The following is a 27,319-nucleotide window of genomic DNA, read 5'->3' as shown; positions in this document are numbered from 1 at the left end:
CAAAGCCTTTGACGGCATAAAGTTGCTTCATCTTCATGGTCCGTACAGAATTTCCTAGCAGACCAAATGCTGTTGTGCCCTGAGGTTTCAGAGCCGCGACCCGTGATGTTCTGGCTGGAGATTGGGTTGCGTTGGAAAGTGGTTTTGAACGAGGCTGATGTAGCAGTCGGGAGCTTGGCTGCAGCCTGCTCTACTCACCCTCCAGCACCGGATTAGACTGCAGCAGTTGTTCCTTGACCTTGTTCACCTCCTGGCCCTTCCCACACACCGCTGCCACATATGACATCACCAGCTTACTGGCCTCTGGAACACACACACACACACACACACACACACACACACAGTCAAAGCATCTGCTAGACAAGACTGAGGGAGCATGTGTGACTTATCCACCCGCTTGCTCCCTCCCTGTGAAAACCCCTTGCCTCATTCCCCTAACGGCCATCAGGGCAATGAGTGAATCAATCAGTGGGAGACCAGAAAAAGGAGGCGCCCCAATTTGTTATTCGTTGACCGTCATTGCATCATTTTATCATCATTAAGATTCATTACATCACCGGGAATCCAGAACCGATGGGGGCAGAAGACTAGGACTTTGGTAGGCCCTACAAAGATGGCGCCTGGACACACACACACACACGATGTCAAACCAAACCAAAGCTCAGCTACAGTGTTTTGAGACAAGCACGCCCGCCAAAAATAATTTTTAAAAGCAAGATGTGCTCAGAGGGCATGTCCTGCTGTCTGCCGTGTAAGCGGAGTGCTGGCACCGCCTGACGGACTCCATGCTCAGTGAGAGGACAGTGACCTAGAACTGGTGTGTGTGTGTGTGTCAGTGTGTGTGCCAGGGACAGGGAGGAGCTTGACCGGGGATGCTGGGACAGGCTGCTCATGGGCCGGGACAAAATGCCTCAAGATACACTTTCAGATCTAGTGTGTGTAAGTCTTTAGCCTTATACATATATATATATATATACATACATACATATATATATATATATACATACATACATATATATATATATATATATACATACATACATACATACATATATACATACATATATATATATATATACATACATATATATATATATATATATATATATATATATATATATATATATATATTTTTTTTTTTTTTTTTTTTTTTGTGTGTGTGTGCATGCGTGCGCACGACATGACCATTTTTCATGCATCAACTTGCACCGTCCCGGCATCCCTCTGAAATAAGGCGTGGCTGTATCCCGCCTCATGCACCCGACCAATTGGAGATTCAATAATATAGACGTCTCAGTTCTTGCTCCTTCGGAGGCTCCAGTAAAGCCCGAGCAAGACATGAACGTCAGCGGCCTGTTTGGACAGGGCCGACATGTTTTTGATGGCCTTATTCCATGATGCTTGGGGGGTGACGAGATTACAGAATCCAAATTTATCTCCTCCACTGGACGGGGCCGCCGTCTTGAATTGGGGTTTAAAATCCGTGAGTTTGAGGGCAGCGGATGGAAAGGAGTGAACTTTTCCTTTCATCCCCTGCAGCGTGGCGATACACCCGTACCTGACGGCATAATATAAGGACGGTGATCTTGAAGGCCACCGAGCGTGGGCTCTGGCTCGGTGTCTGTCTGAGGCCGGGCCAAAGATCAATGTACCAGTCGCTCAGAGGCCAGAACAGGAACACAACAGCATCACAACAGGAAGTGCTTCTATTGACAGAGCGGGCACTTGATGGTTTCGGCCCGTTTCGGGCACTGTGGTCACCGTCAATATGGAAATCACAAACTCTGGCTGCACGCACTAAAACCCCATTTCAGATCAATGCTCTTTCAGGTTGCAAGTGAGAAAATAAAAAAAGCCCGAACAAACCCACCTTCTTTAATTATTGATGGAAACGAGGCGCTGGTTTATCGCCTGGATTATTACGCGGTCAATAAAATATCCCGGTGAGATAATAAGCTCGGAAGGAAAGGTCACGAGATAACCAGCTTGAACATTTCTTTATTACGCTGCAATCATTTTCCGTAAATTTCTGTAAAGTTTTCCTGCAGGACACACCCAGGCCAACCGGGACACAGAAAACCCCTAAATAACGACAAATACTCCGCGGGTACAAGCCAGATGGTTTAGCACCTGATGAACTACAGGAGCTGGAGTTTCTGAAAATGAAAAGAAATAAAATGCTAGTCTTCTGTCATTGCAGAGCTCAACCAGGTTGGTTTCAGTCTGAGGAGACCGCAGGATTTACAAGGAAACGACGCAATACAACCGCGTATGTGTGGCTTTTAAGGCTTTGTAAAGACAAAGTGGTCTTCTGGCTCCACGCGGAAAAAATGCGAGCCAGTTAGCTCTCATCCTGAAGAACATCTCTGGCTGTTTCTCTTCACGTTTCACCAACAAGCAGATAAATTATCGATACACACTTCAAGCTGCTATTGTGATTCTCTGATGAAATCCTCGCATCGGTTTCATTTATTCACCATTCTGAGGCCGTCTGTTCCCACCGTTCGTGTCCCGACACGGCTTTCTGAAAGCAGGACTGGAACCAGGCTGCCTTCCAAAGGGGATCTGATCCGTATCTGCACGGCAACCCTCGTCACACAGTTGCCATCAGAGATGTTTTGACTACACACTCGGCGGGCGACTGACATGGCTGTTTCCGGCCTTCCAGAGACCAGGAGGCCTATTTAAAAAGGCCTTTGTCTGGCCCCTCAGTTGTTTAGGAAAAATTTGTGATGTCAGACCTTAAAACGGCTACTGGTTCTGGTTATCATGCGAGTAGGTTTTTTGAAGTGACCGGCAGTAGGGCTGCTAATCAGAATTAGCATAGAGCTACTCACCGGTTTTCCCCGCCCCGCTCTCCCCGGTGATGAGGATGCACTGGTCCTTGTCCTGGTCCCTCAGTGAGCGGTAGGCCTCATCTGCCAACGCGTAGCTGCAAGACAAACAGCTCAAGGTCACCACGCTTTGCTTTCTATGAATACGCGCCTGTTAGCTTCCGCGGCACCTCCAGTTGAGGGAGGGATCACGAAGGGGTTCTTCGATACATTATATGTGCAAAACCAAACCGGGTTCCCCTTCTCGGCTGCTTGTGCTTTAGGGTGGAGGGTTCAGGGACCGGGTGCAGCGCTGTGCTGCCACTGCATGGCGTCCAACCTCATCACTAGGGTGAGGCTACAAGACAAATAGGTTGCATCTGCAGGACGCCACAGCACCGACTCGCTGCTTTATTTAGCAACACTGGCTTGTTTCCATTTGGGGTTTGGCTCTGATGAACAGAATACTGACCATTTCCTGCTTGTTCTTCTCAATTTAACCAAAAAAAAAAAAAAAAAAAAACCCAGGCGACTGAAAAAACAGCAATCAAAAGTGGAAAATATCTGCATGTTTCAAAGGACTACTTGTTCTCGCAGAGGCCAACTAGTTTGTCCCTAAATGAACCGCAATCACAATTCTGGGAGGCGTAACTACAAATCATTACATCGGCTTCCATCCTACCTTGGCAGGTATTTCTACTCCACCATTAGTCAAAGAGTGCAGAAGGAGCCAGGTTTGGGTGATTATACCATTAAAAAAAAAGGCTTCCAGCAGAGCGACGCCCTGAGAACACTGGACCGGATTGTTGAACGGTGCTTTTTGCGGTCCAGTTCATGGAGATTCCTGTGTGAGTGCAGGATGAATGGCAGTGATGGCGCGTTATCTCGGTCTGTCATTCTAAATGCTGCATGCACTTTGTCCAAGAACTGCCAGTCACAGTCTCTGCTATGAGGAAACACTGAGACACAGTTGAAGGAGGATGGACACAGAATCACATGGGCAGAAAACACAGTCTGCGGCTACTGTTAGACCGTCAACAGGATCTGCCTTAAGGTTGGTCATGTTCAAAACCTGCTCTGCCCAAAGGTCCTGAGGCGGCACAAAGAATCCTGGCAGATGGACGGGCTCAGAGGAGATTCAATCAAGCAGTACAACAATTGATCATATATTCGGTTGAAGGTGGCTTTCCAGAAATACGGAAATGCAGTTTAGCGGCTCTCAGATCAGGGAGACTTGCTTTAATCGTCGGGAATAAAAGGAATGTCTGACATTTACAGATGCTGACGGGGATTTTCCTACATCACTGCTGTGGGGCTCAGCGAGCGGGTGCGAGACGGGCGCCAACGGTTTGCTAAAAAGCCTGATTGGACGGGACTTCTGTGGGCTGTATTTGGATGACATGGGAGTTTGGATGGGGGAGAGCTGTGCAGCATCATTCTGTAATTTTTCCAATCAGAGAGAAACATTTACAACTACCCAGAGACACGGAAAGAGGGCCTAAATTGGGTGCACATTTACTATTAGCTGGGCGAGTGCAACAAAAGCAGAAGTTGAGCGTGTCATCGCAAAGTGAACCAACGCTGACCTCCACTTTGTAACACAGCTGATTACACAAAAGAAGCCACGAGCGAGCGGGGCCCGAGATGGATGCCTTCAGGGGCCGCAGTGCAAAGTTAATGCTCAGGCTAATGGGGCTTAGGGTTCTGCACCATCACACATCTTTTTGAACCAGAGCCCATGCTGCTGGCAGCCAACCACGCACGCACGCACGCACACGCACACGCACACGCACCCACACACCCAAACACACACACACACGGTCGTTAATGGACTTTTGTCCAGAAGGAACTCTGCTGCTCTTTTGGCTCTTTGGCAGAACTTCTGAGATGAGAGGCTTCACAGCCGCTTGCCACAGATAGCTTGTACTTGACAACCACGTGCACCTTTGTGTGCGACCTGCGTGGCGGGTGTGTATATGTGTGTGTGTGTGTGTGTGTTGAGGATCAGAATGATGGCTGGCGTTAGATAATAGACATGGCGGGGGCCAAACAAAACGCGACCAGGATGTGAACAAAGCAGACGGCGGCTGCAACAGCCGTTGATTTATTTATGAGCGATCTGGAAACTCCATGTTTGGAACTACAATCTATGTAAGCCCCCCCCCCTCAGGGCGGTATGATTATTCTTAAATCGGAGATTATCCTCGCCAATGAAAATTTAGCCAGAGGAGCAGTTGGGCTGCATGAGCCGGGGGGGCGGGGAGGTCCTCCGCCACAGACAGCGAGCTCCGAGCGGAAGGTTGAGAACTACCGCTGAACAGTATAAGCCCCTAAGCGGGTCCCGCTCCCGTGAGCTCAGACCCCCACGTACCTCCGAACCCCCCCGCCGTACTCCGGCTTACCCCCCTCGGCCCTCGGCCGTGCACTTTGTGTGGGACGGGCTCGGTACGGCGCGTTACGTCAGGGAGGGAAAAAAAACGCAGCAGATGTCTGCTTTGTGAAAACACTTCTGTTGCCTGACTTGATCCTGACAATGAGACGGCATCACAATTATCCTGCGGGTCGGGGGGGTTCACGGGGTACAGAACAGGAGCGGGAGGTCCGCTGCCGGCGACCTTTCCAAATAAGGCCGGCTTTGGAAAGCCGCTGGAGAGAACGGGAACATAATTACAATACTACTCAAGGTCAGCGAAAGCAGGGTGCCACGCCCAAAATCTCAGCCTAAATCCAAAATACGGGGAGAATAAAAAATTTAGAACGCCACGGCTGCATGCTGGAGACTCAGACAAAGAAAGTACGGAGAGAAGAAGGGCAGATGTTCCCCGCCAGTTCGTCCGAGACAGATGGGCAGCAGGGTGGACCCCCGAAGGAGCGCCAGGGTCATTATCAAAGCTAGCACGGGATCCCAAAGGCTTTCCTCGGAGTGTGTGGGGGGGTCAGGCCAGGCTGGGGCCTGGCGCCACCCTCCACATCTGCCTACACGCTGTAATTTGGGCTTCCACGTGGCAGCGGCCAACACAAAGCCACAACGCATGAGGTAAGCAAGAGAAAAAACTCCGGTCCATTTTTTTTACAGCCTGGGAATGGGGGATGGGGGGTCTGCAGAGTGTGACCTGAATCTCAAAAGGGTGGAGCACTGAGGGTAGATTTGGGGTTTTCATTCGCTGATGTTAATGAGGTGGTAATGTGTGGCCGCAGCAGAGCCCCCCCGCTGACGCTCATAGGATGGAGTTTGTTTCCTCTACTTTGCATTTTCATGAGGAAAACAGAACTCCGCCCAGAGTGTCAGGCCTTGTAAAGCAGCGGAGAGGACGGCCGTCTGCAGCCTCCAGCCCGAGATGTGACCCTGATTGAGAGCAGAAGCGGCGGCAGGAAATCCGCCTGGCTCTGATGCAACAGACCAGGGAGGAAGCAAGGCTTTCCTGGTGGCCAGGTGGACCAGGCGGCCGCGAGAGGGAACACACACACACACACACACACACACACACACACACACACACACACACACACACACACACACACACACACACACACACACACACACACACACACACACACACACACACGAGCCGCTCGCACCTTCATCTAAAGCACAACTGCAATAAACACCACCTTGGTTCCAAATTAGAAGCTCATGTAAAAGCCACCGCCACAAATCTCTAATTTATTCCACGCTCGCTTGTGGAAGCCGACTGAATGACTCACTGATAACCCCCTGCGCCCCCACATGAAACTTGGGGTCCAGGGCTTCAATTTGCTTCACTACTCAGCAATTAAGTGTTCCGCAGGGGGAAACACGGCTCCCACATGCCGTAGGATTCTTGGATCTCGCAGGACACGAGTGAGCGGAGCAGGATGGGGAAACATGAGGCTCCAGGCTCATCGACATCATGCTCGTCTGCATGTGGCCGAAGAACCGGGGATGTCCTGGACTGCAGGCAAGCACTCAGGAGGTTCCAGGCCGTGGCCCATATCTGGATCCCGGGATGTCACCCTAACTCTTTGGCTGCCTGGCAAAGATGGTCAACACTGAAAGAACACCAAGGCAGAAGGAGCTGAACCCAAGGAGGACTTCTTTCTAGAAGGTCCAAAGCACCACAGCTGCCAGACTTTAAGACCTGGTCCTCTGTGTCTTGATGGTGTTCCAATGGAGGGTCTGATGTTCCCACCACATCCCCGGAGAACCTGTTCAGGTGGGAAAAACCCCAAGGCGGACACAAAGGATTCGACAGAAAGGCTCTGAGACGAGTTAAGAACAAATCAAGTAAAATAGGCGGGAAAAGAGTTAAAGGGGCTTGATGATATTTTTGGATGGCCTAGTGATTTTGAAAGCAAACTTCATGGTAATTCACTGGAGTCAAAAGAAGATTCTCTGAAACCACAATGGCACTAAATCTTCCAAGGAACCTCAGGGGACAATGAGCAAAAAGAAAACAGGCGGTAAAACGGCAGGTCACGCATCTAAATTCGGACTAAATCAAAACTCCAGTCGGACCACATTAGACAGGAGCGGCATCTCCTCACTCGGAGTCTGGACACTGGGCCGTCTGTTGAGGAAAACCTCAACCATATCTCCGCTGGAACATCACATTCTATCTGTTTTCCATGAAAGTCACTGTTTAAAAAGTCACTGCTGCTCGGCCGTGTAAAGCTAAACCATTACACTTCCCTTTGGGTGGCTCGGTCGCTTTCTGCATTAGTAAATCCGCAACACGTGGAGGAGTCCGTCTCCGTGACGACTCGACTGCTGGAAAGAGTGGACTTGTTTCTCAGTCTTTTCTTTCCTGTGTCTGCAATCTTTCAAAGCCCAGAGAGGCATCATAACATCCGCTCTGCTCACAAAAGCCGCTCACAAATAAACCATTCTGCCTAATTTAGCACAAGACTCCTTGGCATGTCCTCAAAGAGGCAATGACCTCCAGGCCACCACGTGACCCCCCCCCCCCCAAGGCCATTAGGACAACAGACCCCCCCGTGTTGTCTCAGACCTCATCAGCACCACGCTGGCAGGCGAAGCCGCCTCGGCCTTCTTGCCAGGAGATGAGGCTGCAAAGGGAGTGGTTAGGAGGCGACGAGCATCTCCGCTCCCGGCAGCAGAAGCAGAGGGCAGAGGTCACCCTGCTTCGCAAAGCCATCATGCAGAACACGGAACGGAACGGACGACCTTTCCTCCATTTCATAACCCGGGTTCTTGAAACAGTGGACAAGATACGTGCAAAGGCTCTTCAGGAACTTTGCCTTACGACTATCAGTCGCCGCTCCACTTGTGTGACCACATTGAAACGCACATCGGCGTTCCGGGACCAGGAATCTTTGAACAGAGTCCAGTCCTGCAGAGCTGACACCCGAAAGTCCTGCTCGAGAGCAGACGGTCAATCTGGACGGTTCTGGCGTCACAGATATCCTCGCCATTCGCGGTGGCGCAGGCGGTCGTTCCCCGAAACACCCTGCTGGACAGTCATCAAGCACCAATATCTACTTCCGTTCCGTGCAAGATGCGCGGCCTATCGCGACAAGAAGCAGGATAAGACGCTTCCAATGCTGCTAAAACAGGTCCACGAAAGCTAATGACTCGTCGATTCCCCACCTTGAGGTCAGAAATAGTTGAAATGAAAGGTCAGAGTCATGTCTCCCTGTACCATATTTGCAAGTTTTCCATCACTTGGGGAAACATGACAAACATTTAGTTCAATGTTGAGTTTTCAAAGAGCTGGAAACAACAGCAGCTCCACATACAGGCCCTCAAAGCTGCTTCCACCAAGCGCAGGAGGCTTCAAGAGTGTCACCTGGCAGCATCTCCTCCATGCTGCTGGAGGACTACTTTAGACCACATTCAGAAAGTTACTGTTTTACCTTCACGATCTTCCATCTCAGGAACGATGAACATTGAGATGGCCTTCACTCTTTCTACTGTCACAGCTTCAGATGCATGTGGGAGGACACCATGTGTGAATAGGACGGGATAGACTGCTGCTCTGGAGGTCACTTCCAGTGAGTGTGTGCACTCTAAGCCCTCAGCAGGGACCGTCCTAAAAAGCAACGCGGATTTGTCCAGGCTGTAGGACAGTGAGCACAGAAGAGGGTTTGAAGGAGAGCAGCCGGTGAACATATGAAGATGATCAGCTGCATCAAGTCGTGAACATCCAAGGTGGCGGGCGGGAGGAGATGCTGACGTGGCCCTGTTTGTTTCACAGAGTGCATTCCTCAGCTCTCCAAGGTCTGGAAAGCAGGTGAAACATATTTGTTACCCCAGCGGACTCTGAACCGACCCCAACCTGCACGGCCTCCACTCCAGACGAGGAGGCGGCCAGACGTGGGAGGCTGTTCCACCAGCGTACGGTGGACCAACACCTCTGCGCCACTTGTTGGTTTTTCCTTTTGTCACCGGTTTGTGAATTAACTCGACACACACATTGAAAGCGATGCGCTGCCAGACAAACAGCTAAGAACGCTCCATCTGCATCACAGCTGGGTGGACGACCGGCTGATGCTACGTTCCATCTGACGGAAGGAAGCAAAAAACAAACCTAATGAATGTGGGTGGTGTGCATGAATGTGTGCAGGCCTGTGAGCAGAGCTCCTGCAGTCAGTTAGACCATGTCAGCGCAACCATGACCTTCAAATGCAAAGAATCCAGCGAGCTGGGAAACAAGGAGGGGAAAGTGTGGTGTGATGTTCAGGAGGACCATGAATGCAGGGCAGCTCCCCCTAGAACGCATTCCTGCGTGTGTCCGCGCACAATCGATTTGCCAATACTGATGGCATCGATAAGGACCTCTGAGCTAAATGTTGAGGATGTTTAGCGCCGGCCAGCCAACCAGTAAGATGTCACTTTAGAGGCAGAAGAAACAAAAACCCCATGAAGATGAGACTCTTATTGTTGTCCTCTCACGTCCCACATACAGGCTGTGTGCTTGGGAGCTGTGAGCAGAGCCATTTGCCACAGTTTGGACACACACACACACACACACACACACATGCACGCACACACACGACAATGTTTAATCAGCCTTTTGTTGAACGGCTGGGATGTAAATGTTTTACAGGAACACAAAGGATTCCATCTCTCCGTCAATCGTTCCTTCTGGGTTTAGCAACGTCATCTACTTCTTCGCCACCTGGAGGTGATCGGTATGGAGAGCCTGCGCCTCCTTCAGCTTGTAACCTCCACTGCTCGGGAGAAATAAACTAAATAAAAGAAATAAACTAAAAAAAAAAAAAAAAAGAGAAACGTGGGCCATAAAGACAGGCTTGTGTTGCTCTGCATCTGCAGAGGTGCCTTCATCTGATTCATAAATAACTTATTGACTGCACAACGCAATGAATTTGGTTTCAAAGATCATGAAAATCATGATTCTTACAGCCAGCTCTGGGTACATTTCTACCCCCATCAGCTCCAGAGCTGCTCAGGATGAGAGCCGGGGTGACGGAGCAACCTTTTACATGATCCGCCGGACGCATCAGTGGGTTATTCAGGTCCGGAGGAGGAACGAGCAGATTTCCAGAGCTCTCTGTCACGCCTACGCCGGCAGAAGAGGACCGCTCTGCCCACCGGTGTCAGAATGCCATTTCAATGAGAGCCCACTTCAATCTACCTACGAACAGGTTGTTAAGCAACCCTGCTTAGAAACCAGCAGTCACATAACACCCAAACACATCTCTATACAAGGCAGCTGCCACTGCGACGGACCCCCTCTTCATGTGACAGCAGGACTGCCCATCAAAACACATGAGTGCGCTTCAGGTGTTTGTGGCGTTCTGACAGTTTCCTCGCTCGACGCCGTTTGTCCACCCCGGGGTTCTACGAAGCAGATCATCAGAGGCCGTAGGCTCGGCGGTGCGGCCCCAACCAAAGGCGGCCTGTCGTAAATAAATTCGCGACCAGTCATTTTACATACTGGAAAAGCAAACACAGGTGTGTCGGCGGTATCAGCAGCAGACTCCAAAGTCCTGCACCTGAACACACCGCCACTCTACTTCCTGCACGAGAGGCAGCGTGCCGTCTATCGCCTCACGGACGCCTGAATGTCCTCCCCATAGTTCCAATTCAAAACGGATCGAAATCTCAGATCGGAGTTTCAGTGCCTCCTCTCGTTTACGACCCCGCTTTGAAGCCGTGCTTTTGTTGGAAGAGTCCTTTTTGCAGGCTGGAAGTCCGACCTCAGCGGAGAGAACAGAGGCTGGCAGTTGCGTCCACGCGCAGATCTCCTCTCAAACATGCACGGACGCCACAGCAGAATCTCTCACAGTTGCAACGGCTTCTGTGCCAACCTGGACCATCGGTGAAGAGCAAAGGGCAAGAAGTTGCGTGCTGGCGTTTGCCTTTACGCTGACAATAACCATGACCACCATGGAGCTTGGCGCCCAAGGCCCAGATTCCGGGCTGGGGAGGGTTTGTCTGCGCTCTGGTCTGAAAACTGCTGCGCGTTGGCTACGCCAGCTCCACATCCCCAGTCTGCTTCTACCTGGATGGATAGTGGCTGCTATGGGTGGAATTTCATGTTTAAAATATATTTTTATATTTTTATATTTTATATATTTTATATTTTTGTATTTTTATATTCTATATTTTGTTTAAAATATATTTTAAACATGCCAAGCTGTTACAAGCACAGGTTGGCAGCGGCGAGCCGGACATCTGCCGTTCACGGAGCCTCTGCGCTCCATGAGCCAGTCGCCGTGTGATTGAGTACCAGGAACAGTGGGGGTGTCATTACCTCATTTTACATTGGGGAACTATGACCCCATCCTGGGGACGCCGCCCCCCCCACCACACATCACTGCCTCACGCTGAGCCTGGGCTGGGGGGTGGGGGGGCATCTGTGAGGCTGCTTTGGACGGAGAAGCGCCACTGATCAATCAATCTTTGCTCCCAGGAAACATCGGCGTTCTCCTGCAGCTCTCCATCAGCTCTGGTCCGGGCTCCCGGCACCAGAAAAGAACATCAAGGAAAAGTCAAGGCCCCAAGCCGTCACAGAATTACACTGTTTTGTAAACACTTGTGTTATCAGCCGCAGGAGACCGGCTGACGACGTTCCCACAGGAATCCCTAAGCTTAACGTTCCGATGGCACAGCTGATCGGCGCCGGCTCGCTCCACCTGATGTGGATGCTGCTGGAGAGGGCGTTCCAGAGCCATGCAGCGCTTATTTGTTCCGAGGTGGGAAACGAGTCCGAGCCCCGAGTTCAAACACCATGAATAAAGACTCGTATTCCTCGTGTTGGAGAGAACCATCGGTTGTCAGGAGTTTTAAAAGAAAGGAAAGGTCTGGGTGGAGCAGACTTGATACCAGGGGACTCCCACAGGAGTTTTAGAAACCCCCCCCAGTGAATTCACTGCAAAAGTCTCACAGGACAAACTGTTGATGGGCACTGGTTTCTCTTGACCATCAAGGACACAGCGGTTAAAAGAAGTCAAAAGAAAACTTCAATTGAAACCAAAACCTGCTGGAAGGAGTGGGGAAAAGAATGGTGTTTTGGGACTGGGTTTTCATTTTCACTCCACAGCTCCTGCCCATCAAACCCAAAGATCACCTGCCCATCTCCTCAAAGACCAGCCAATGAGTCTCTGTGAAGAACCAGGACCTGGGTCCTGGTGGTTCACCGCGGCTGATCACCAGCTGCCCAAGTATCTGATGAAGATAAGCGACAGTAAGAGGCAGATTCCCAGGGACCCCCGCTGCCTTTTTAATCAAAGCCCGACCCTGGCCAGCCATCCAATAATGCCCATCCGTCCGTCGGACCTTTCACGGTCGCGCTCAGAGAGAAAAGCGACGGTTTGCCAGCATGCTTGATTTCTGACCAGCTCGTTCCCATGTAGTTGTGTAAATGGTCCCCGGAGCCAGATCCAGAGGTCCAGAAGGGAGGATTGAGATCGATTCATGAAGCGCCTTGAAACAAGCTTCATTAGACTGGTGTTTCCATCATTCTGCGAGATCCAGCCTGAGCTAAAAGGCCCATGTAAGACTCATGGTGAGGAGATGTTTCACACGTTGAGGGGACAACAAAGCAGAAGCCCCCCATTGGGCTGAGCTGCAAACCTACCTCTTCACCAAGCACTACCCCACTAATCGCACGTAGCCCCCAATCCCCCCGCAAAAAAAAGAAAAAAAAAAAAAGGATGAAATGAATGTATGTATGCTTATGGTTCTGAAAACGGTTCAGTTTGGTAAAGAGGTAACTTCCGACTTCTGGTACTTTGGCTCTTGGGTGACTGAAATGCACTTTGTAGGTCGCTTTGGATAAAAGCGTCTGCCAAATGATTGCAGTGTCACGCCAGCATGGGCTCAGACAAGCCTGGCCTCCAGGGGTTGGACTGCACTGGCCAGGATCCTCAGGCAGAAGCAAAGTGACTTGAAACAAAGTTTTAATTAAAAAAAAAAAAAAAAACCTACAGGAACCCTTAATGGTTACTTTCACTCCTTCACGTCTCCGAACACACATTTCCCTGCACGTTACAACCTGTAGAAAACAACTGCAGGCCCTCGGTGATAATGAGAACACGCAAAGTTACCAAACCTGATTTGATCTTTTTAACACAGGGTACGTTAAGAAGCTGCTGTCATGTCTCAGCTGGTAGAGCAGGCGGCCCTCAAATCAGAGGCTTGGTGTGTGAGAATGTAAAGATAAAATCCAGTGTGAAGCACAAAGTGACGAAGGTACTGGATTTGCCCACAGGTCCCACAGAGGAACTAGATGATCCGCTGCCGAGACCCTGAAGTACCACAAGCCTGATTTCTCATCGCAAAACGTGAACGGTTTTAACACCAGACTCTTTCTGATCCTCTCAAGAATCAGATGGAAAGACCTGAGAAGCTCTTTGGTCAATGACCAAGTTTCTACCCACCTTGTAAATCAGAGTTCTTACGGTTAATTGTCGTCTGAAATACTTATCAGGAAGTTATTCCACTGAAAACACACAAGCGCTGAAAACCTGAGCGGGTGAAGGTGTTTTGTTCCTGCTGAAGGGCTCGGGGTTGGCCAGGTTCTGATGGATTCATGCGATTTCCTTCGAAGAGAAGTTACTTCTTCACCGCCCTGCCTGTTAGAAGCTGCAGCTGTGCTCCTCTGTTCACACAGGAGTGTCCTCCAGGAAGGCAAGGAGAAGGTGCAAAGGGGACAGCTGGTGCGCCGTGGAGCTCCGTGGCCGTCCAGGCCGCCGGAAGCTACGACCTGCAGCCTACAGCCAGTGCGTCCACCGAAAGTGGCACCTCTCGACGACGCTGATTCGTTGCCGCCCAAGGGCAGGCGGAAAGCAGTGGCGGCGGTGAAGTGCCATTCTGACCGCCAGGTTCTGGTCTCCAGGGTGTCCCCGCTAATCCCAGTCCCACTAGTCCTTTCAGGAGGTCTGCATTCATTGTCTGATCCGGACACAAAAAAAGCCCTCGACTAAACTCTGCTGGGGAGGCCGGGTTCGCTTCGCTCACTGTTCATCAGCTAATGCTAACGCTAAAGGTGGCGGTGCACGTGGGCGGCCGGCTGGACTCACATGTGTGGACTGAGCTCGTAGAAGTTCCTGTTGCGATACTCCTCCACCTTGTCTGGCGTGAAGATGGGCAGTGACCTGTAGGGGTTCATGGAGATCACCACACTGCCAATGTATGTCTGGAGGGGAAAAACAAACAGGCAGCAGAGGTGAATCAACATGGAATGGCAGCGCGCACGCGCACGCACACGCACACACACACACCCCAATTCATTCTGCTCAATTTGGGTCCAAATTGTTCAGCAGCAATTCTGCTTCTGTCAGTTTCTTCTGGATGCTTTTTCCAGCTGAGCTGTCGAGGCCTGCATTGCCTCGGGTGAAACCATCTTATCTTAAGAACTGGTTCAAAATGAAAAAAAAAAAAAAAAAGTCTGACATGTTCATGGAGTGTGTGTCGAGAAGCAAGGGATGGCAAAGAAGCTGAGGCGCGAAGGTTTCTGTCAGAAGGTGGCCATGACGACCACGCAGTTCCTCATATGCAATAAAATAATGGAATCATCCAAGTTCAAGTTTTCATAGAGAGAAGGACAAATGGCCTTCACAGAACATCCAGACCCTTGCTAGACCACGCCGGGTCCAGCAGCCATCGTCAAATACAAAAATGAGCAGCTCTAAATCACTTAAAAGCCTTTTCAGTCTAAAAATGATCTCAATAAAATGGTCTGAAAACAAATGAAAAAGGACCTCGAAAGAAACGCAATCTAAAGATACGAGAGCTTGTTCAGGTGAACGTGTGGTGGCCACGTCCACGTTACCCTCCCTGACATCAGGATAGCAAGCGCTCTCTCTGAAATAAAACTCTCCATCAGCAGCATTGAGTGGCCTGACTGTACTGGAAGCGACCGCCACGGGCATCTCCAGCGCGCAGAGCTTTTACAGCCCACCTTCACACACTTGCATCTTCCATGCACGGCGCTGGCGGTTGCATAACCCTCTCCGTGCGGCGCTGGATCACGGCCTTGCCGGTGTCAGCGCCGCCGCCTCCTACATACGCCCCCTGGATAGCGCACGTTGGAGGCCCGCTTCAGCGCAGGAAGAGGGCCACGTGACACAAAGCCCTCCTCACCATCAATACAAACGCAAAACATTAAATGTCTGCCTGGAAAACACAAACACGCATGATAAACAAAGCGACACCTTAAGCTGAAGCCGCACGTTGGTGCGATGCAACCCGTATTTTCTCTAATATTTTGGCCTCATGCACCGGTGGGGTGAAGGAGTGTTTTTGGGGGTCACCTGGCTAAGCTGGGGCTCCTTCCCGCCGCTCTCAGCTGCACTAACCAGCCAGGATTCCTTCCTCCGTCCGCCTGTTCTTCAACGCAAATTCAAATCTGCTAATTCTGTCTCCGGGGGAGAGCAGAGACGACAGTTTGAATACAAAAATGTCGAGAAAAGGACGAGCCTTTAATCAATAGGCCTTCGACCTTCCGCGTCTACAATGGCAATGAGAGAACTAAACTAAAATCGTAACGGTTTGTAAATTTGACCTTTCATTCAATTAGAGGTTTGATGATGATGTCGTGATCCACACATCAATTCCCGAGTTATGGCCAAAAACCACCCCGGTGGGGTCACAGCGTCTGAGCCCTCAGGATTCCAGGAGAATGTACCGACTCTTTGGTCCTCCACGCTCAGAGGAAATTGTCCCTGTGAGAGACATTCCAGAGAGCCAGCACTCAGCAGAACACCTCCCCTGGATGTCCAGATGGTTGACCCAAACGCACGGCCTTTGACCAGCTCCTCATGGATTCTGAAGTTTCCAATCAGCACTATCCTAACAGAGTGGACTATGGGATGTCTGCTGCAGTGGACTTCTCTTGTGATGAAGTCCCGTTACTGAGGGAAAGTACTAGGGCTACATTTCGGTTCACCCTGGAGGTAAAACTCAGATACTCTCTGTAGAAAAATGTCTGCAGCTGGCAAGAACACTGAGGATCCTGGGAATTCATCGCTCCCAGCAAAAACACAGGAACTTCATTTTCTGATGGTGTTAAAGGGACCCTGTATGGGGTGCCTTGGTTCTCTCCAGAGGAGGATGGTCCCCTGCTGGCCAATGAAAGCACTGCAAGTCATCTGGCACAGTGCAACCCACTTTTTCCCAACAAAGGAGAAATGTCAGAAAGCTGAAGGCTCGATAGACATCAACTGTCACATTGGAAGGACTTGAAAAATTGTAATATTACTTCTATTGAGAAGGAGAATGCAGCCTCCGGACAGGGCTGGCCGGCGTCTCCCTGAGCCAGCCTCGGGGCGGCCCGGGCCGGTGTCTCCCTGAGCCGGTCCCGAGACCAGGTAAATGCAGAGGGTTGTGTCTGGAAGGCCATCCGGTGTAAATCTTTTGCCAAATAAAACATGCGAATCAAACCCAATGACCAGATCATACCGGATCGGTCGAGGCCCGGGTTAACAACGACCGTCATTGGTACCGATGACCTACAGGGAACCAGTAGAAACTGGGCAACTGAAGGTCAAAGAAGGAGAGGAGGAAGGCATGTTTTGGAAGCAGAGAGAGAAGAGGAATGGCAAGAGTCTGGGACTGAGAGGAGGGACTTTGACAGGAAAAGGTAGTACATCCACTTTCCTTTTCTGCATCATATCGACCAACTCTGTGTGTCCAAGAGACCAGGTGGAAAGGTACTGCGAGAAGCTTAGGGGTAGACTTGGAGTTGTACTATCATGGCACCGACAAGAGAAATTGAGGAGTTATATTGAAGGAGTTTGTAGGGAAAGTTCTGGAGGTGAAAAGAATGTTAGATAGACTTATGAGTCTGAAACTGGAAAATGAAGGTGTGATGCTCAGTGTTGTTAGTGGCTATGAACCACAGGTGGGGTGTGAATTTGAAGAGAAGGAGAAGTTCTGGAATGAGTTGGATGAAGTGATGCAGATTATCCACAGAGGAGAGTGCTGATTGGTGGAGACTTCAATGGACATGTTGGTGCATGCAATAGAGGGGATGAAGAAGTGATGGGCAGATTTGGTATCCAGGATAGGAATGCAGAGGGACAGATGGTGATATTTTCCAAAAAGGATGGAAATGGCTGTAGTGAACACTTTTTTTCCAGAAAAAACAGGAACATAGGGTAACTTATAAGAGCAGAGGTAGGAGCACGCAGGTAGACTACATCTTGTATAGACGAGGTAACCTGAAAGAGATCAGTGACTGCAAAGTAGTTGTAGGTGAGAGTGTAGCCAGACAGCATAGGATGGTGGTTTGTAGGATGACTCTGGTGACAAGGAAGATGAAGAGGACAAAGGCAGCGCAGAGGACAAAGTGGTGGAAGCTGAAAAGGGAGGAGTGTTGTATGTCTTTGGGAGTGACCAGGATGGAGAGGATCAGGAATGAGTCCATCAGAGGGTCAACACATGTTAGATGTTTTGAAGAGAAGGTCAGAGAAGCCAGACTGAGATGGTTGGGTCATGGACAGAGGAGGGAGAGAGAATATATTGGTAGACGGATGCTGGAATCGGAGCCGCCGGGCAGGAGGTCTGGAGGAAGACCAGAGAGAAGATTTATGGACCTCTGAGAGAGGATGAAGGTAGTTGGTGTGAGAGAGGAGGATCCAGAGAATAGGGTTAGATGGAGAAGGTTGATTCGCTGTGGCGACACCTGAAGGCAAAAGGCAAAAGGAGAAGACTAAGACTTCTGTTTAAATGGGGTTTTGAAGTTAAATGCTGCTTTGTTTTACCAAATTTTTGGACATAAAAAAAAGGTACGAGGCAATTGTAAAACAAATGAAAAGCATTATTTAGGGTTTGGGAGTGGGCGTGTAACAAAGCTCACTTGCAAAGAGAAAAGGCAGAGATGGTTCAGACTGAGCACGATGCTGGGTTGTATGTGGGTGTGTTTGTGAAAGGGCATCTCCTCTGGTGGATGCTGTGGAAAACCTAATACACTTGAATGAGATCCTAGTGAAGCCCGAGGCCTCCTGAGTTCAGACTGAAGATGTTGCATAATGAGACCCTCCGCCTCCGACAGCGAACGGGGTGATTTGATTTTGCCTTTAATTTTCCACAGCAATTGGAGAAAAGATGCTCTGTCATTCTGATGGAAGCATCATATGATAGTTTGGTGGGGGTGGGGGTCTGAAGAATGTGGGAAAGTACATTCATGGCATCGGGCACCTTGGAATCATCGGCTAAATACAAGGTTTCTTCTTTTCCAGAGTCGTCACTACAGATGTGCAGCTTATGCCACCAAAATAGCTCCATTACGGACTTAGAACCATGTTATTTACCTTTCCATTAGCGGCCTGCTCTGCTGCTGCCACAGAACAGAGCCACAAGTACCAGCCGCCTCCAGTCAGAGAGCTCGACATGGAAAACTAAAGTTTCTAAAGTGCACGGCACATCCGTAGACCGGGGAACGATCGGAATTCTTGCCGGGACGTTTAGATGCCCAGTAGCTACGGGTTCACCGGATTCAAGATTTTCAACACAAGAGAGAAGATGGACTAATTTAGCCGAATAAAATAAGTTAACATTTTCGTGGCAATAAAAACGGAGCGCCTTTTCAGTGACTTTGAGGCCAAAGATCTAAACCACCACAGCCTGCACCCCGCTAAGGCCAAAAAAAAGGCTTTCGTGCCTGTGGAGCCAAAGCCTGGTCTGAAGATATGGATCTGAAACCCGCCTGAAAAATAAATGGAAAAACCAAGTGTCGGCGTTTCGTGCCTGCTCATGTCTTCTCCCAAAACATTTAGGTCACTGCCACAGGAAATCCAAATCTCTTGAGTTTATAGCTTAGGACAGCATTGTGGGGTGTCGGAGACGTGATGAAAAAATAAAAATCCCATTCCTCAGCTGGATGCGAGCCGCGTCTCGGGGAAAATTGGAGAATGCTGCGACGGCGGCCGCCGCTATAAGAGGTGACATCATTTCTCGGGCCCGAAGCCCTTTGTGCCGGCGAAACCAGAGCAGGGCTGTAATCATGGCGGGCTGACGTCTGGAGCGGCCGGGCTGCGGGACGCTGCCAGTTCACAGCCTACCAGCAACTCCTCCTCCACTAGAAATAAAGTGCAGGAGAGTCGGAGCCCACTTCTCTCCAAACCCGGCATTTCACGCCTCGTCGGAAAGAGAAAATCTGCATTCCCTGGCGATGGGTTTTATCGATCGGCCGGTTTCTGCGTCCACCGGGTTTGTGCCACTTCTGCCGCCGGGACGGAATCCGAGCATGTCTTCCACCGCACAGAAGACCTTGAGGGAAGGGACGAGCAGAAGGGCCCAGGAAAAGGCTTCGAGGACGTTTTTCTGTTTGGTTCGTTTTGATAACGCTAAGGTTGACTTACGTAGATCTCGTTGTGGTCGAAGCGATTCTTCAGGTTCTCAAGGAAGGAGTCTTCAGACAGGGGCTCCAGGAGGACCATGTCTCCCACCCCAATCATGTTATCGAGAAGTGACGTCTTCACCTCCATTTTGGCTGCCGGTGTCCCGCCCTGTGGAGAAAAATAAAAACGTTAAGTAACATGCGCGGCCGGGTCGATACAGACTGTTTGCAAAGACTCCGACGAGGTTTCAAGGGGCATTCTCCGATCGGTAAATAAAGTGGCCTAAACATAGCCAAAGAAAATAAACCCTGACGTGGATATGTTTGTACAGCAGTGCTCTGACTTCAGGGGACAATCGCTGCCGTTTGATTGGCTGCTCAGCCTTGCGCTCCTCAGGCGCGCAAGAATGTCCCACAGATAATTACATAACGGGAGGATCGGCCTGACCTCTAGGTGCTCGCTGGGCTGGAATCTGCCTCAGTTCCTGCGCGTCTCATAAATCAAAGAAATATCCACTGCTTTTTACTATATTTTGCCCCTTTTACTGCTGAGGGGAGTGTAACATTTGGAGCCAGTAAAGCTTCTGGGCCGGAGCGCACCTGGACAAAGACACTGCTGGGAGTGGCAGTTTTCAGTCCAGCGTTGCCCCCCGTTGCCCACGGGACAGTAATCCCAACACTATAGGACCGCAGATAAAAGAGGGGCCTAGCATACATTCATGGCCTTGATTCAGGGCTTTGCTGTACCAGGAAGCAAACGTCTGCTGTTGTGACAGACCATCCACACCAGGCCAACAGATGAGGCCATGCGCCCGTCTATTGTTCGCGGCTCTGGTCGTACAAACGTCTCTTTACGTGAACAGAGCCGGCAGCTGGCGAGCCCTGAATGAAAACACGGCGAGGCTGCGTACTCCGTCTTGGACTTCAGGCTCGCTTTGGAACTCCAAGTGAGCCGTAAGTGGAAACAACACCTCTCTGAGCAGGCCGGTGCTGGGGGTATTTGAGCCGGTGATGGGATTTCATCCAGAACAGAGGCAGTCCTCACGAGTTTCTAAGCCACACATCCCTCCTCAGTCATCAAACGCTGTTTGAACAGGAACTTGGGAACAGCGTGAGTTTCTGGAAAAAATGATTCCCCGCATCGACTTCCTCTTCACTTCTTCTCTGGCCCCTGTTCCCCTCCGGGGCACGATGTTATTGGTCCATAAAGAAGCTGCTCGGCTGTTCATAGGCAGCGAGACGCCCGTTCTAGGCCCACTTACTCTCCCGCTCAAGAAATAAAAAGAATCCCACCAGAGGAGGGCGAGGGCAAATAAAGAGAAATGCTGCAAGTGACTGGTGGCATATTGTGAAAAATACCCTTTAACAAGGGGCTGCAATCGCTTTTTTATATACAAACACGCGCGCAGCGGCTCAGTGCTGCAGGAATCTGCAGTGACGGTACGTCCGACGACGGCACGGTGGTGTGGCTTGACGCCATGATGCCCCCGTCCTCAACCCCCGATCTAGAACAGCAGCCGTGCATCAGGCCTTCCTCACATCTCCATTTGCACGGATCTTCTGCCTGAATGTGTGTCTTGAACTAATGCCGCGCTGATTCTTAATGGACAATGTTTGAAAGGAGCAAAGAAATGGGCTTATCTTGACTCCGAGCTTCAAAATCAATAGGCTAAGGTTTATGAGCCCCAGCCCGAGTACGAATCTGCACCTTCAAGTTTAAAAAATGTACTTCCAGTCACAGAGGATTCCACCCGAGCCTCCGTGAAACGCGGTGATAAGAAGTAGTGTGACCAGACGGCTCCACACACCCGGGCGTGATCACATATGTACAAAGAGGCTTTCACTGATGCTTTTACAAATCCATCCCGAGTCCAGAGCACTTTCTCGGGGAGCGAGGCGTTTGAAGGGGATTGTCGCAGGCTTGGCCTCTGCTCGCGAGATGCCTCCACGGTCCCCTCGGAGAAAAAGGTCTGTGCGTTCCAGCCCATTCAGGGGAGGGACGTCTGAGCGCTTTCCGGCCACAAATCTTTCAACAAACACTTGTTGGAACGGAAGGATTCTAACAACGTTGAGCATCACACCTTCAATAAGTCTGACATTCTTTTCCCCTCCAGAACATTCCTTACAAACTCCTCCTTCAATATAACTCCTCCTCCATTTCTCTTCCTGCCAGTGCCGTGATATTATAACTTCAAGTCTGCCCCTAAAGGCCCGACGACGGCGTGCTCTGGACTCCGAGGTGCCGAGATCAGCGGCCGGTGCGGTCCATTGCGTGTCACGGCGTATAGACGATTGCTGCAGTTGTCAGCAACTGTTTTAATTCGTGTTACTTCCTCTTTACGGTCACCGATTCCCTGGAAAGATGAGCCACAGGAGTGTCTGGCTGCGTGTGCCGGGCTAAAAACAGCTACCAAGAGACTAACCCTTTCAGTAGTCCTCTCCTGAAAACAGTGTGAAAAGTGAACGGATGTATCTTCAGTGCGGAAAGTGCCGAGTGGTCTCGGGAACAAACAAGGACACGGCCAACTCCGGCTCAGTGAAAACAGATGCCGAAGCCTCCCACTGACCGGCAGGAGAACACTGAGTCCATGTCTTCTGCCCATTTCCGCCTCTCAGACTTCAGACAGATGCAATAAGTCACCGGTCAGATGCCCTCAGCTCCTCTCCTGATAACCCACTACCCCAGATCCGTAAGGGGATTCCAGGCACCCGGTGGCAAAAAAATAAATCCCATAAATAAGAGCCGTTTCCCGCTGCTGGATCGGGTCCGAAGAGGGAGAGAAAACCTGACAGCCGTGATTAAACTGCTGGGGATTATCTTCGCTGCTGAGTGCTGGAGAGACAAGGAATATAACCAGCCTGCGGTCGTGATTGAAAAACTAAATCACAAAGTGAAAATGAAAGGGCTGAGATGAACATGGACAAGCGGCAGAGATCGGCCATCGGAGGACTTCCATCGCTTTCGAGTGTCCGCTTGTCCATCTCGGAGGTCTCCGCTTCGTAGTCCCATGCTTAAAAGACGCGTGTTGAATGGTTTCAATGCTACTAATGTCTCGGCTGAATCTCAAGGATCTGTGATGGAGCGAAACCTATGCTCGGATGCCCTCGGCTCGAGGAACCTCAGCGGTAACAGTCACACTGAGGCTGGCGGTGGTCACCGGGGAGCCGGATCTACAAGCGGCGTCTAAGCAGGGGCGAGGCTGCCAAAGTGCTCCATCCACACGGACTTTAAACTTCACTGTCTAACACGAACATTAGATCCACGACTCGTCCGCCCGGGTGGTCGACTTTCCCGGCAAATTCATCGCAAAACGAGCGAAAGATTCACACCCTGGCAGGAGGACATTAAATCCCATACAGGACATGCTGCGCACGTCACGCAATATCACATTTCCTGGTTTAATATTGCGGACTTTATCGCTAAAAGGCCCGACGATGACGGCCGGCCAGGGTTTCACCAATAGCAGCGTCGGGCTGGGCTTACTGCCTCACCGTGACCCAGATAACCCAGCCGGATCAAAGCTGCGGGGGAAACATGAAAAACACCATTAAAGGTGCATATATTATTTACAAGCGGTAGACTGAGGCCACGCGTTTTCTGCCCTCAAACAAGAGGAGGAAAAAAAATCATTTACCTAAAAGGTCAAACGTGTGCAGCAAGCAAACAAGGAGCCAGGCTGCCACAGCAGCTGCTGGGAGGCAGTGTGTGTTTGATTCAACAAGGCCAACAAAGAGGGGCTATTATGGTTTTATTAGTCACTGTCATTGGGATGGACGGGGGAGCTGGGACTCCAGGATACCATGCGGAGCGAGAGGAGATGCTGTCGTTCCACCTCGGGAGCGTTTGTTTGAGAACGGCACGGCGGCATTGACATGCAGGCCAATGATAATAAAGTCTATTATGCTCAGTAATAGCCTGCGAATTCCCCGCGGATCGAGCTGCTCTTATCACAGCAGATGAGACACAATATCACAGGCCGGTGGCAATGACAACGATCAGAACCCTGCGACGGAGCAGGACGCCGTGCGGGAGTTTGGACCGACAGAGGAAAGTGACCTGGAATCCAGGTGTGCTTTTCTAAGTTGGCTCTTGACCAGGAGAAACCGGCAGGTGGGCTGTTTTTAATGCGCACCCCACAAAAGTAGAATATTTCTGAAAGTCTCTCCTCAACTTCATGACTCCTCTGCACGTTAGGCAGGTTAGGTGCCGAGCAGACGGTCAGGCTGCTGCAGAGTAAACCCAAACAAACACCACGCTCTATTTACTGTTCAGTTCAAACTGAGGGGGAAACATCAAGATTAGCACATTTACCAAACAAGCCTTTAGCCGTCCATCAAGATGAAAAACAACAATACCATTAACTTCTCCGGGCAGGTTGAACGTCGGCTGAAAAAGAGCCGGGTGACTGATGAGAACAATTACGGCATGTATTTACATGCACGGCACTGGGACTCGGGAGCCATTAAATCACTCTTTATCATCAGCGCCGTCAGGAACACTTCTTTGTAATTCATACAGGAAAAAAAAAAATCTCATTCTATGGAAGTTACCAGAAAAAAGGAAAATATGTGGGAAAAAAAAAGGTTAGTCTCAATGCAGCAGCCCTGTGTAAGATTTGATCCACTGAGAGGAAACCGTTGACATTCCTGGAAGCAGAGTGTCTGAGCAGATTTATAGCAACTGAAAAAGTCCAAATGATGGTTTCTGCTTCTACACCTCCAAGTACCGTGTCAGCATGACTACTCGGCGGCTGACAAGGCCTATCCGCCAAGAGGAAGGTGATCACTATCTGCTTTCAACAAGCACGGTCCGCTCAGTGGCAGCGAACGCTGAACCGGCCGCCGTTCCTCAACCCGACCGGCGGCAGGGCTGGGAGTCCAGCGAGGCGTCGTTTCATCTGCTGCCGTGTCTGATAGGACTAATGCCACATCCACTGAGCCCTCGGGGGTTCGCTGTCACCGACCGGTGGACGATCTGCCTCGAGCCACCGGGGGAGGGAGGGCTCCTAACGTGTGAAGAAACTAGCTTATTTTGCTCACGATTATTTAGTGTAACTATTGACAGACTTGCTTGTGACACAAGCATTCGCATGATCTCAATTATCTCCATTTCAAAGCCTTGCTAAATCTGTGAACTGGAAATAGATTTTGATGCTCTGCCCGACCACAACAGGAACAGTCAAATGTTCCCCGGGCTGCTGCCATTTAGCCAGATCAGCAAGGCGTGAACAGGCGGTCGAAAGCATTCTGGCTCGCAGTCACTAAGTGACTGGAGGCACGGCTGTCGTGGACGCCGAGCAACAACGAGCTGAATTGCAACATACAGCACTAATAACCCCGACCCAGATAGCGCGAGGGGAAGGACCAGAGCCGACACACGGCACCAGCCGGAACCTACAAAAACACCACAGGTCGCCAGCACTGCGGAGGCCACGCGGCTGCGTTCGCGGGCCTCGGACCGGCTGAAAAGAAGCACCCTCTAATTCAGGTGCCGAGAACCTGAATTAGTTTGGGTTCAGGAACCCAAAAAATAGGGAGTATCCCGAGGTTTCCCCGTGATTTTTCTTTATTTTGAATTCAAACCTTCGAGTTTTTATTTGTCGCCTCTGAAAACGAATTACCTCGACACTTTCGTGGCGCTCTACAGGAATTTGATACACTTAATCTGCAGAACATTGTGATATGACAATACAGTTCTCAGCAGTTCCATTGTTTGTATTTATCAATATGCGATTGCATTCCCTCCAACCCGAGCTGACATAAGCTCTACTCTGATAACACCGAGGCGTCAATGTCAAGCGGTACATTACAGCTGATAAATGGCACCAAGAACATGTCTCTTTCACGGAATGACAACTTTTATTTTATCAATGCAGAGTATTCTCTAGAAGATTCCTTTTAAAAAAGAGACAAATATTACCTTCCGATTATCGACGCCTCCAATCCAGAATCGACCGGATTTAATTCTTGTCCTTTTAAATTTGCAGAGTAACAAGTAACTATTACTGTGAGGCTGATTGAGATCTTTAAAAGCAACTTACTCAGAGGTTCAGATGCTGCCAAGGTTCAGGTAATTCTACTCTAAGCGGGCGGCGTCCGAGGGCTGTTCATTGACCAGCACGCAAAGCTGCACATGTTTATCTTCAGTGATGCGGGGCTAACAGGACACGCGCCTCCCCACTGCAGGCTGCACCAGAGCAGACCGTGATCTTCACCGCCTCCCTCCCTAGGAGGACTTTGGTCCTTCAAACACACCGCCTGAGGGAAGCCGCTCGGCGTGCCGGGCTCCTACAGAGGCTCCCGGCTGCTTTTAGAAAGCCAGCAGGACAGGCGTCATGGGACGAGCCGGGTCAGTTTCCGACCCACGGCCGGTCCCGGGACTCTTTCTCCCAGCTTTTCGGCACACCGAGCACATCCTGCTTACGTCACTATTGCATTTTTGCAAAAAAAAAAAAAGAAAAAAAAGAAAAAAAGGTTTCAAGCAGTTTTGTGGAGTGAGGCTCCCGGCCCCCACAGGCAGGCTACGTCTGAGGAAAACCCCACAGTCAAGGGTCAGCTCACCTCTCACTGTGAGACGCCCCGGCTGAGCAGCTTTGTCAAGAAGCACAAAGAAAAAGGACCCGAAGAGTTAAAACTGGAACTTCACATCATCGGCACTCAATGTCTTTCAAGAATATTACGCCATCAGTTACTGCTGCTGCTTTTATGCCTCTTCCACATGCAGCTCAGCCGCTCGAAAGTGAGTCATGGACAAAGAGCCGGGTTGAGTCTCAGAGGCTCTGAGAGCCAGGACTTGTCACTTCACTTCTCCAAACATCTTTCCTTTTCATTCATTCACCAAGTCACAGACAAGACGTCTTCAGGGTCAATGGTGAGGGAACTTCTGTGTCCGAGGTTTGCTCCTCAGGCTGGAGGCCTAAATGAGACCAGCTTCTCCGAGCGGTTTTGTCCAGGAAGTCCCACTGGGCCCTTTGGGGTTCGGGGGGCACAGGGGGGGCACAGGGGGGGCCACCTCAGTCCACTTCTGAAGGTGACACTGCTCTTTCCTCCCCCTTCTTCCATGAAGTCTCAGATCCAGGGGATCTAAGTAAGGGGGGGTTCTTTGCACTGAATGACCCAACGTGTCGAGTTCCCCCCAACGTGGAGGTCCAGTAGTCCCCAAATGCCGTGGAGCCGCCGTCCCACTGCAACCAAGCTCAGCCGCACATGGAGCCAATTAGCGGCTGTAATTAACGGCGGCACGGAGAACCGCGGCGGAGCAGCCGGTCCCCGCAGAGAGACGCGGATGAATGAGGGCCCGCGGCAAACTTGTGGCTGAAAAGTTGCAGCGCTCCCCGAACAAAGGCTCGCCGTGGACGCCCCGCACGCCGCACCTACCTGATCGTGGGTTCTCGGTCCTGCAGTCCCCGTCCCAGATCCACCCCCGGACATGCACAGGAAGATTAGGATCCTCGAGCGGCGCTAAAGCCCCTTCCCTGCAGCCTGGACTCGGACTCGGGCGTGCGGAGCAGGCTGCGGCTGACCGGGGCTCTCGGGACCGGGGATGGAGCTCTGGAGGACGAGGGCGCGGAGAGTCCGCCGGAGCAGGGAGTGTCCAGAGCGGCGTCTCCGGGTGGCCTAAGAGTCCCCTAATCACCTCCGGCGCGGGAGGGGGTGGGACCGTGGTGCCTTCACGGCTTGTGGGGAAGAGGACGTGGGACGACGAAGAACAATTACGAAGCACAAACGGTCGCGAAAACAGACGTTAAATGCGAGGTT

At 50.7% G+C, this 27,319-nt stretch overlaps 1 protein-coding gene across 9 annotated transcripts in view; it reads right to left on the bottom strand.

Moving 5' to 3' along the window:
- The window catches only part of myo1b (myosin IB), a 57,901-nt gene extending 30,769 nt beyond the window's left edge, over positions 1-27,132 (bottom strand). For 6 of the 9 annotated variants that reach the window (XM_086144767.1, XM_086144771.1, XM_086144773.1 and 3 more), the window contains exons 1-5: positions 26,939-27,132; positions 19,584-19,730; positions 14,301-14,416; positions 2,838-2,932; positions 199-303 (exon numbers count right to left, since the gene is read on the bottom strand). In XM_086144767.1, coding sequence (XP_086000893.1) covers positions 199-303; positions 2,838-2,932; positions 14,301-14,416; positions 19,584-19,730; positions 26,939-26,992 — 517 coding nt within the window. In that variant the 5' untranslated portion in view covers positions 26,993-27,132. Of the gene's footprint in view, positions 1-198; positions 304-2,837; positions 2,933-14,300; positions 14,417-19,583; positions 19,731-25,481; positions 25,501-25,602; positions 25,746-26,938 lie in introns of those variants that run through there. The other 3 variants (XM_086144768.1, XM_086144775.1, XM_086144769.1) reach the window with 2 other exon arrangements.
- Positions 27,133-27,319: the final 187 nt, after the last annotated feature.

This window comes from Fistularia commersonii, chromosome 4 (assembly GCF_037954325.1).
Source record: "Fistularia commersonii isolate RoL2024-O1a breed Wild chromosome 4, RoL_Fcom_v1.0, whole genome shotgun sequence".
Classification (NCBI taxonomy): domain Eukaryota; kingdom Metazoa; phylum Chordata; class Actinopteri; order Syngnathiformes; family Fistulariidae; genus Fistularia; species Fistularia commersonii.
The sequence above is the reverse complement of the archived record's forward strand: the minus strand, read 5'-3'. Positions and strand labels throughout refer to the sequence as shown.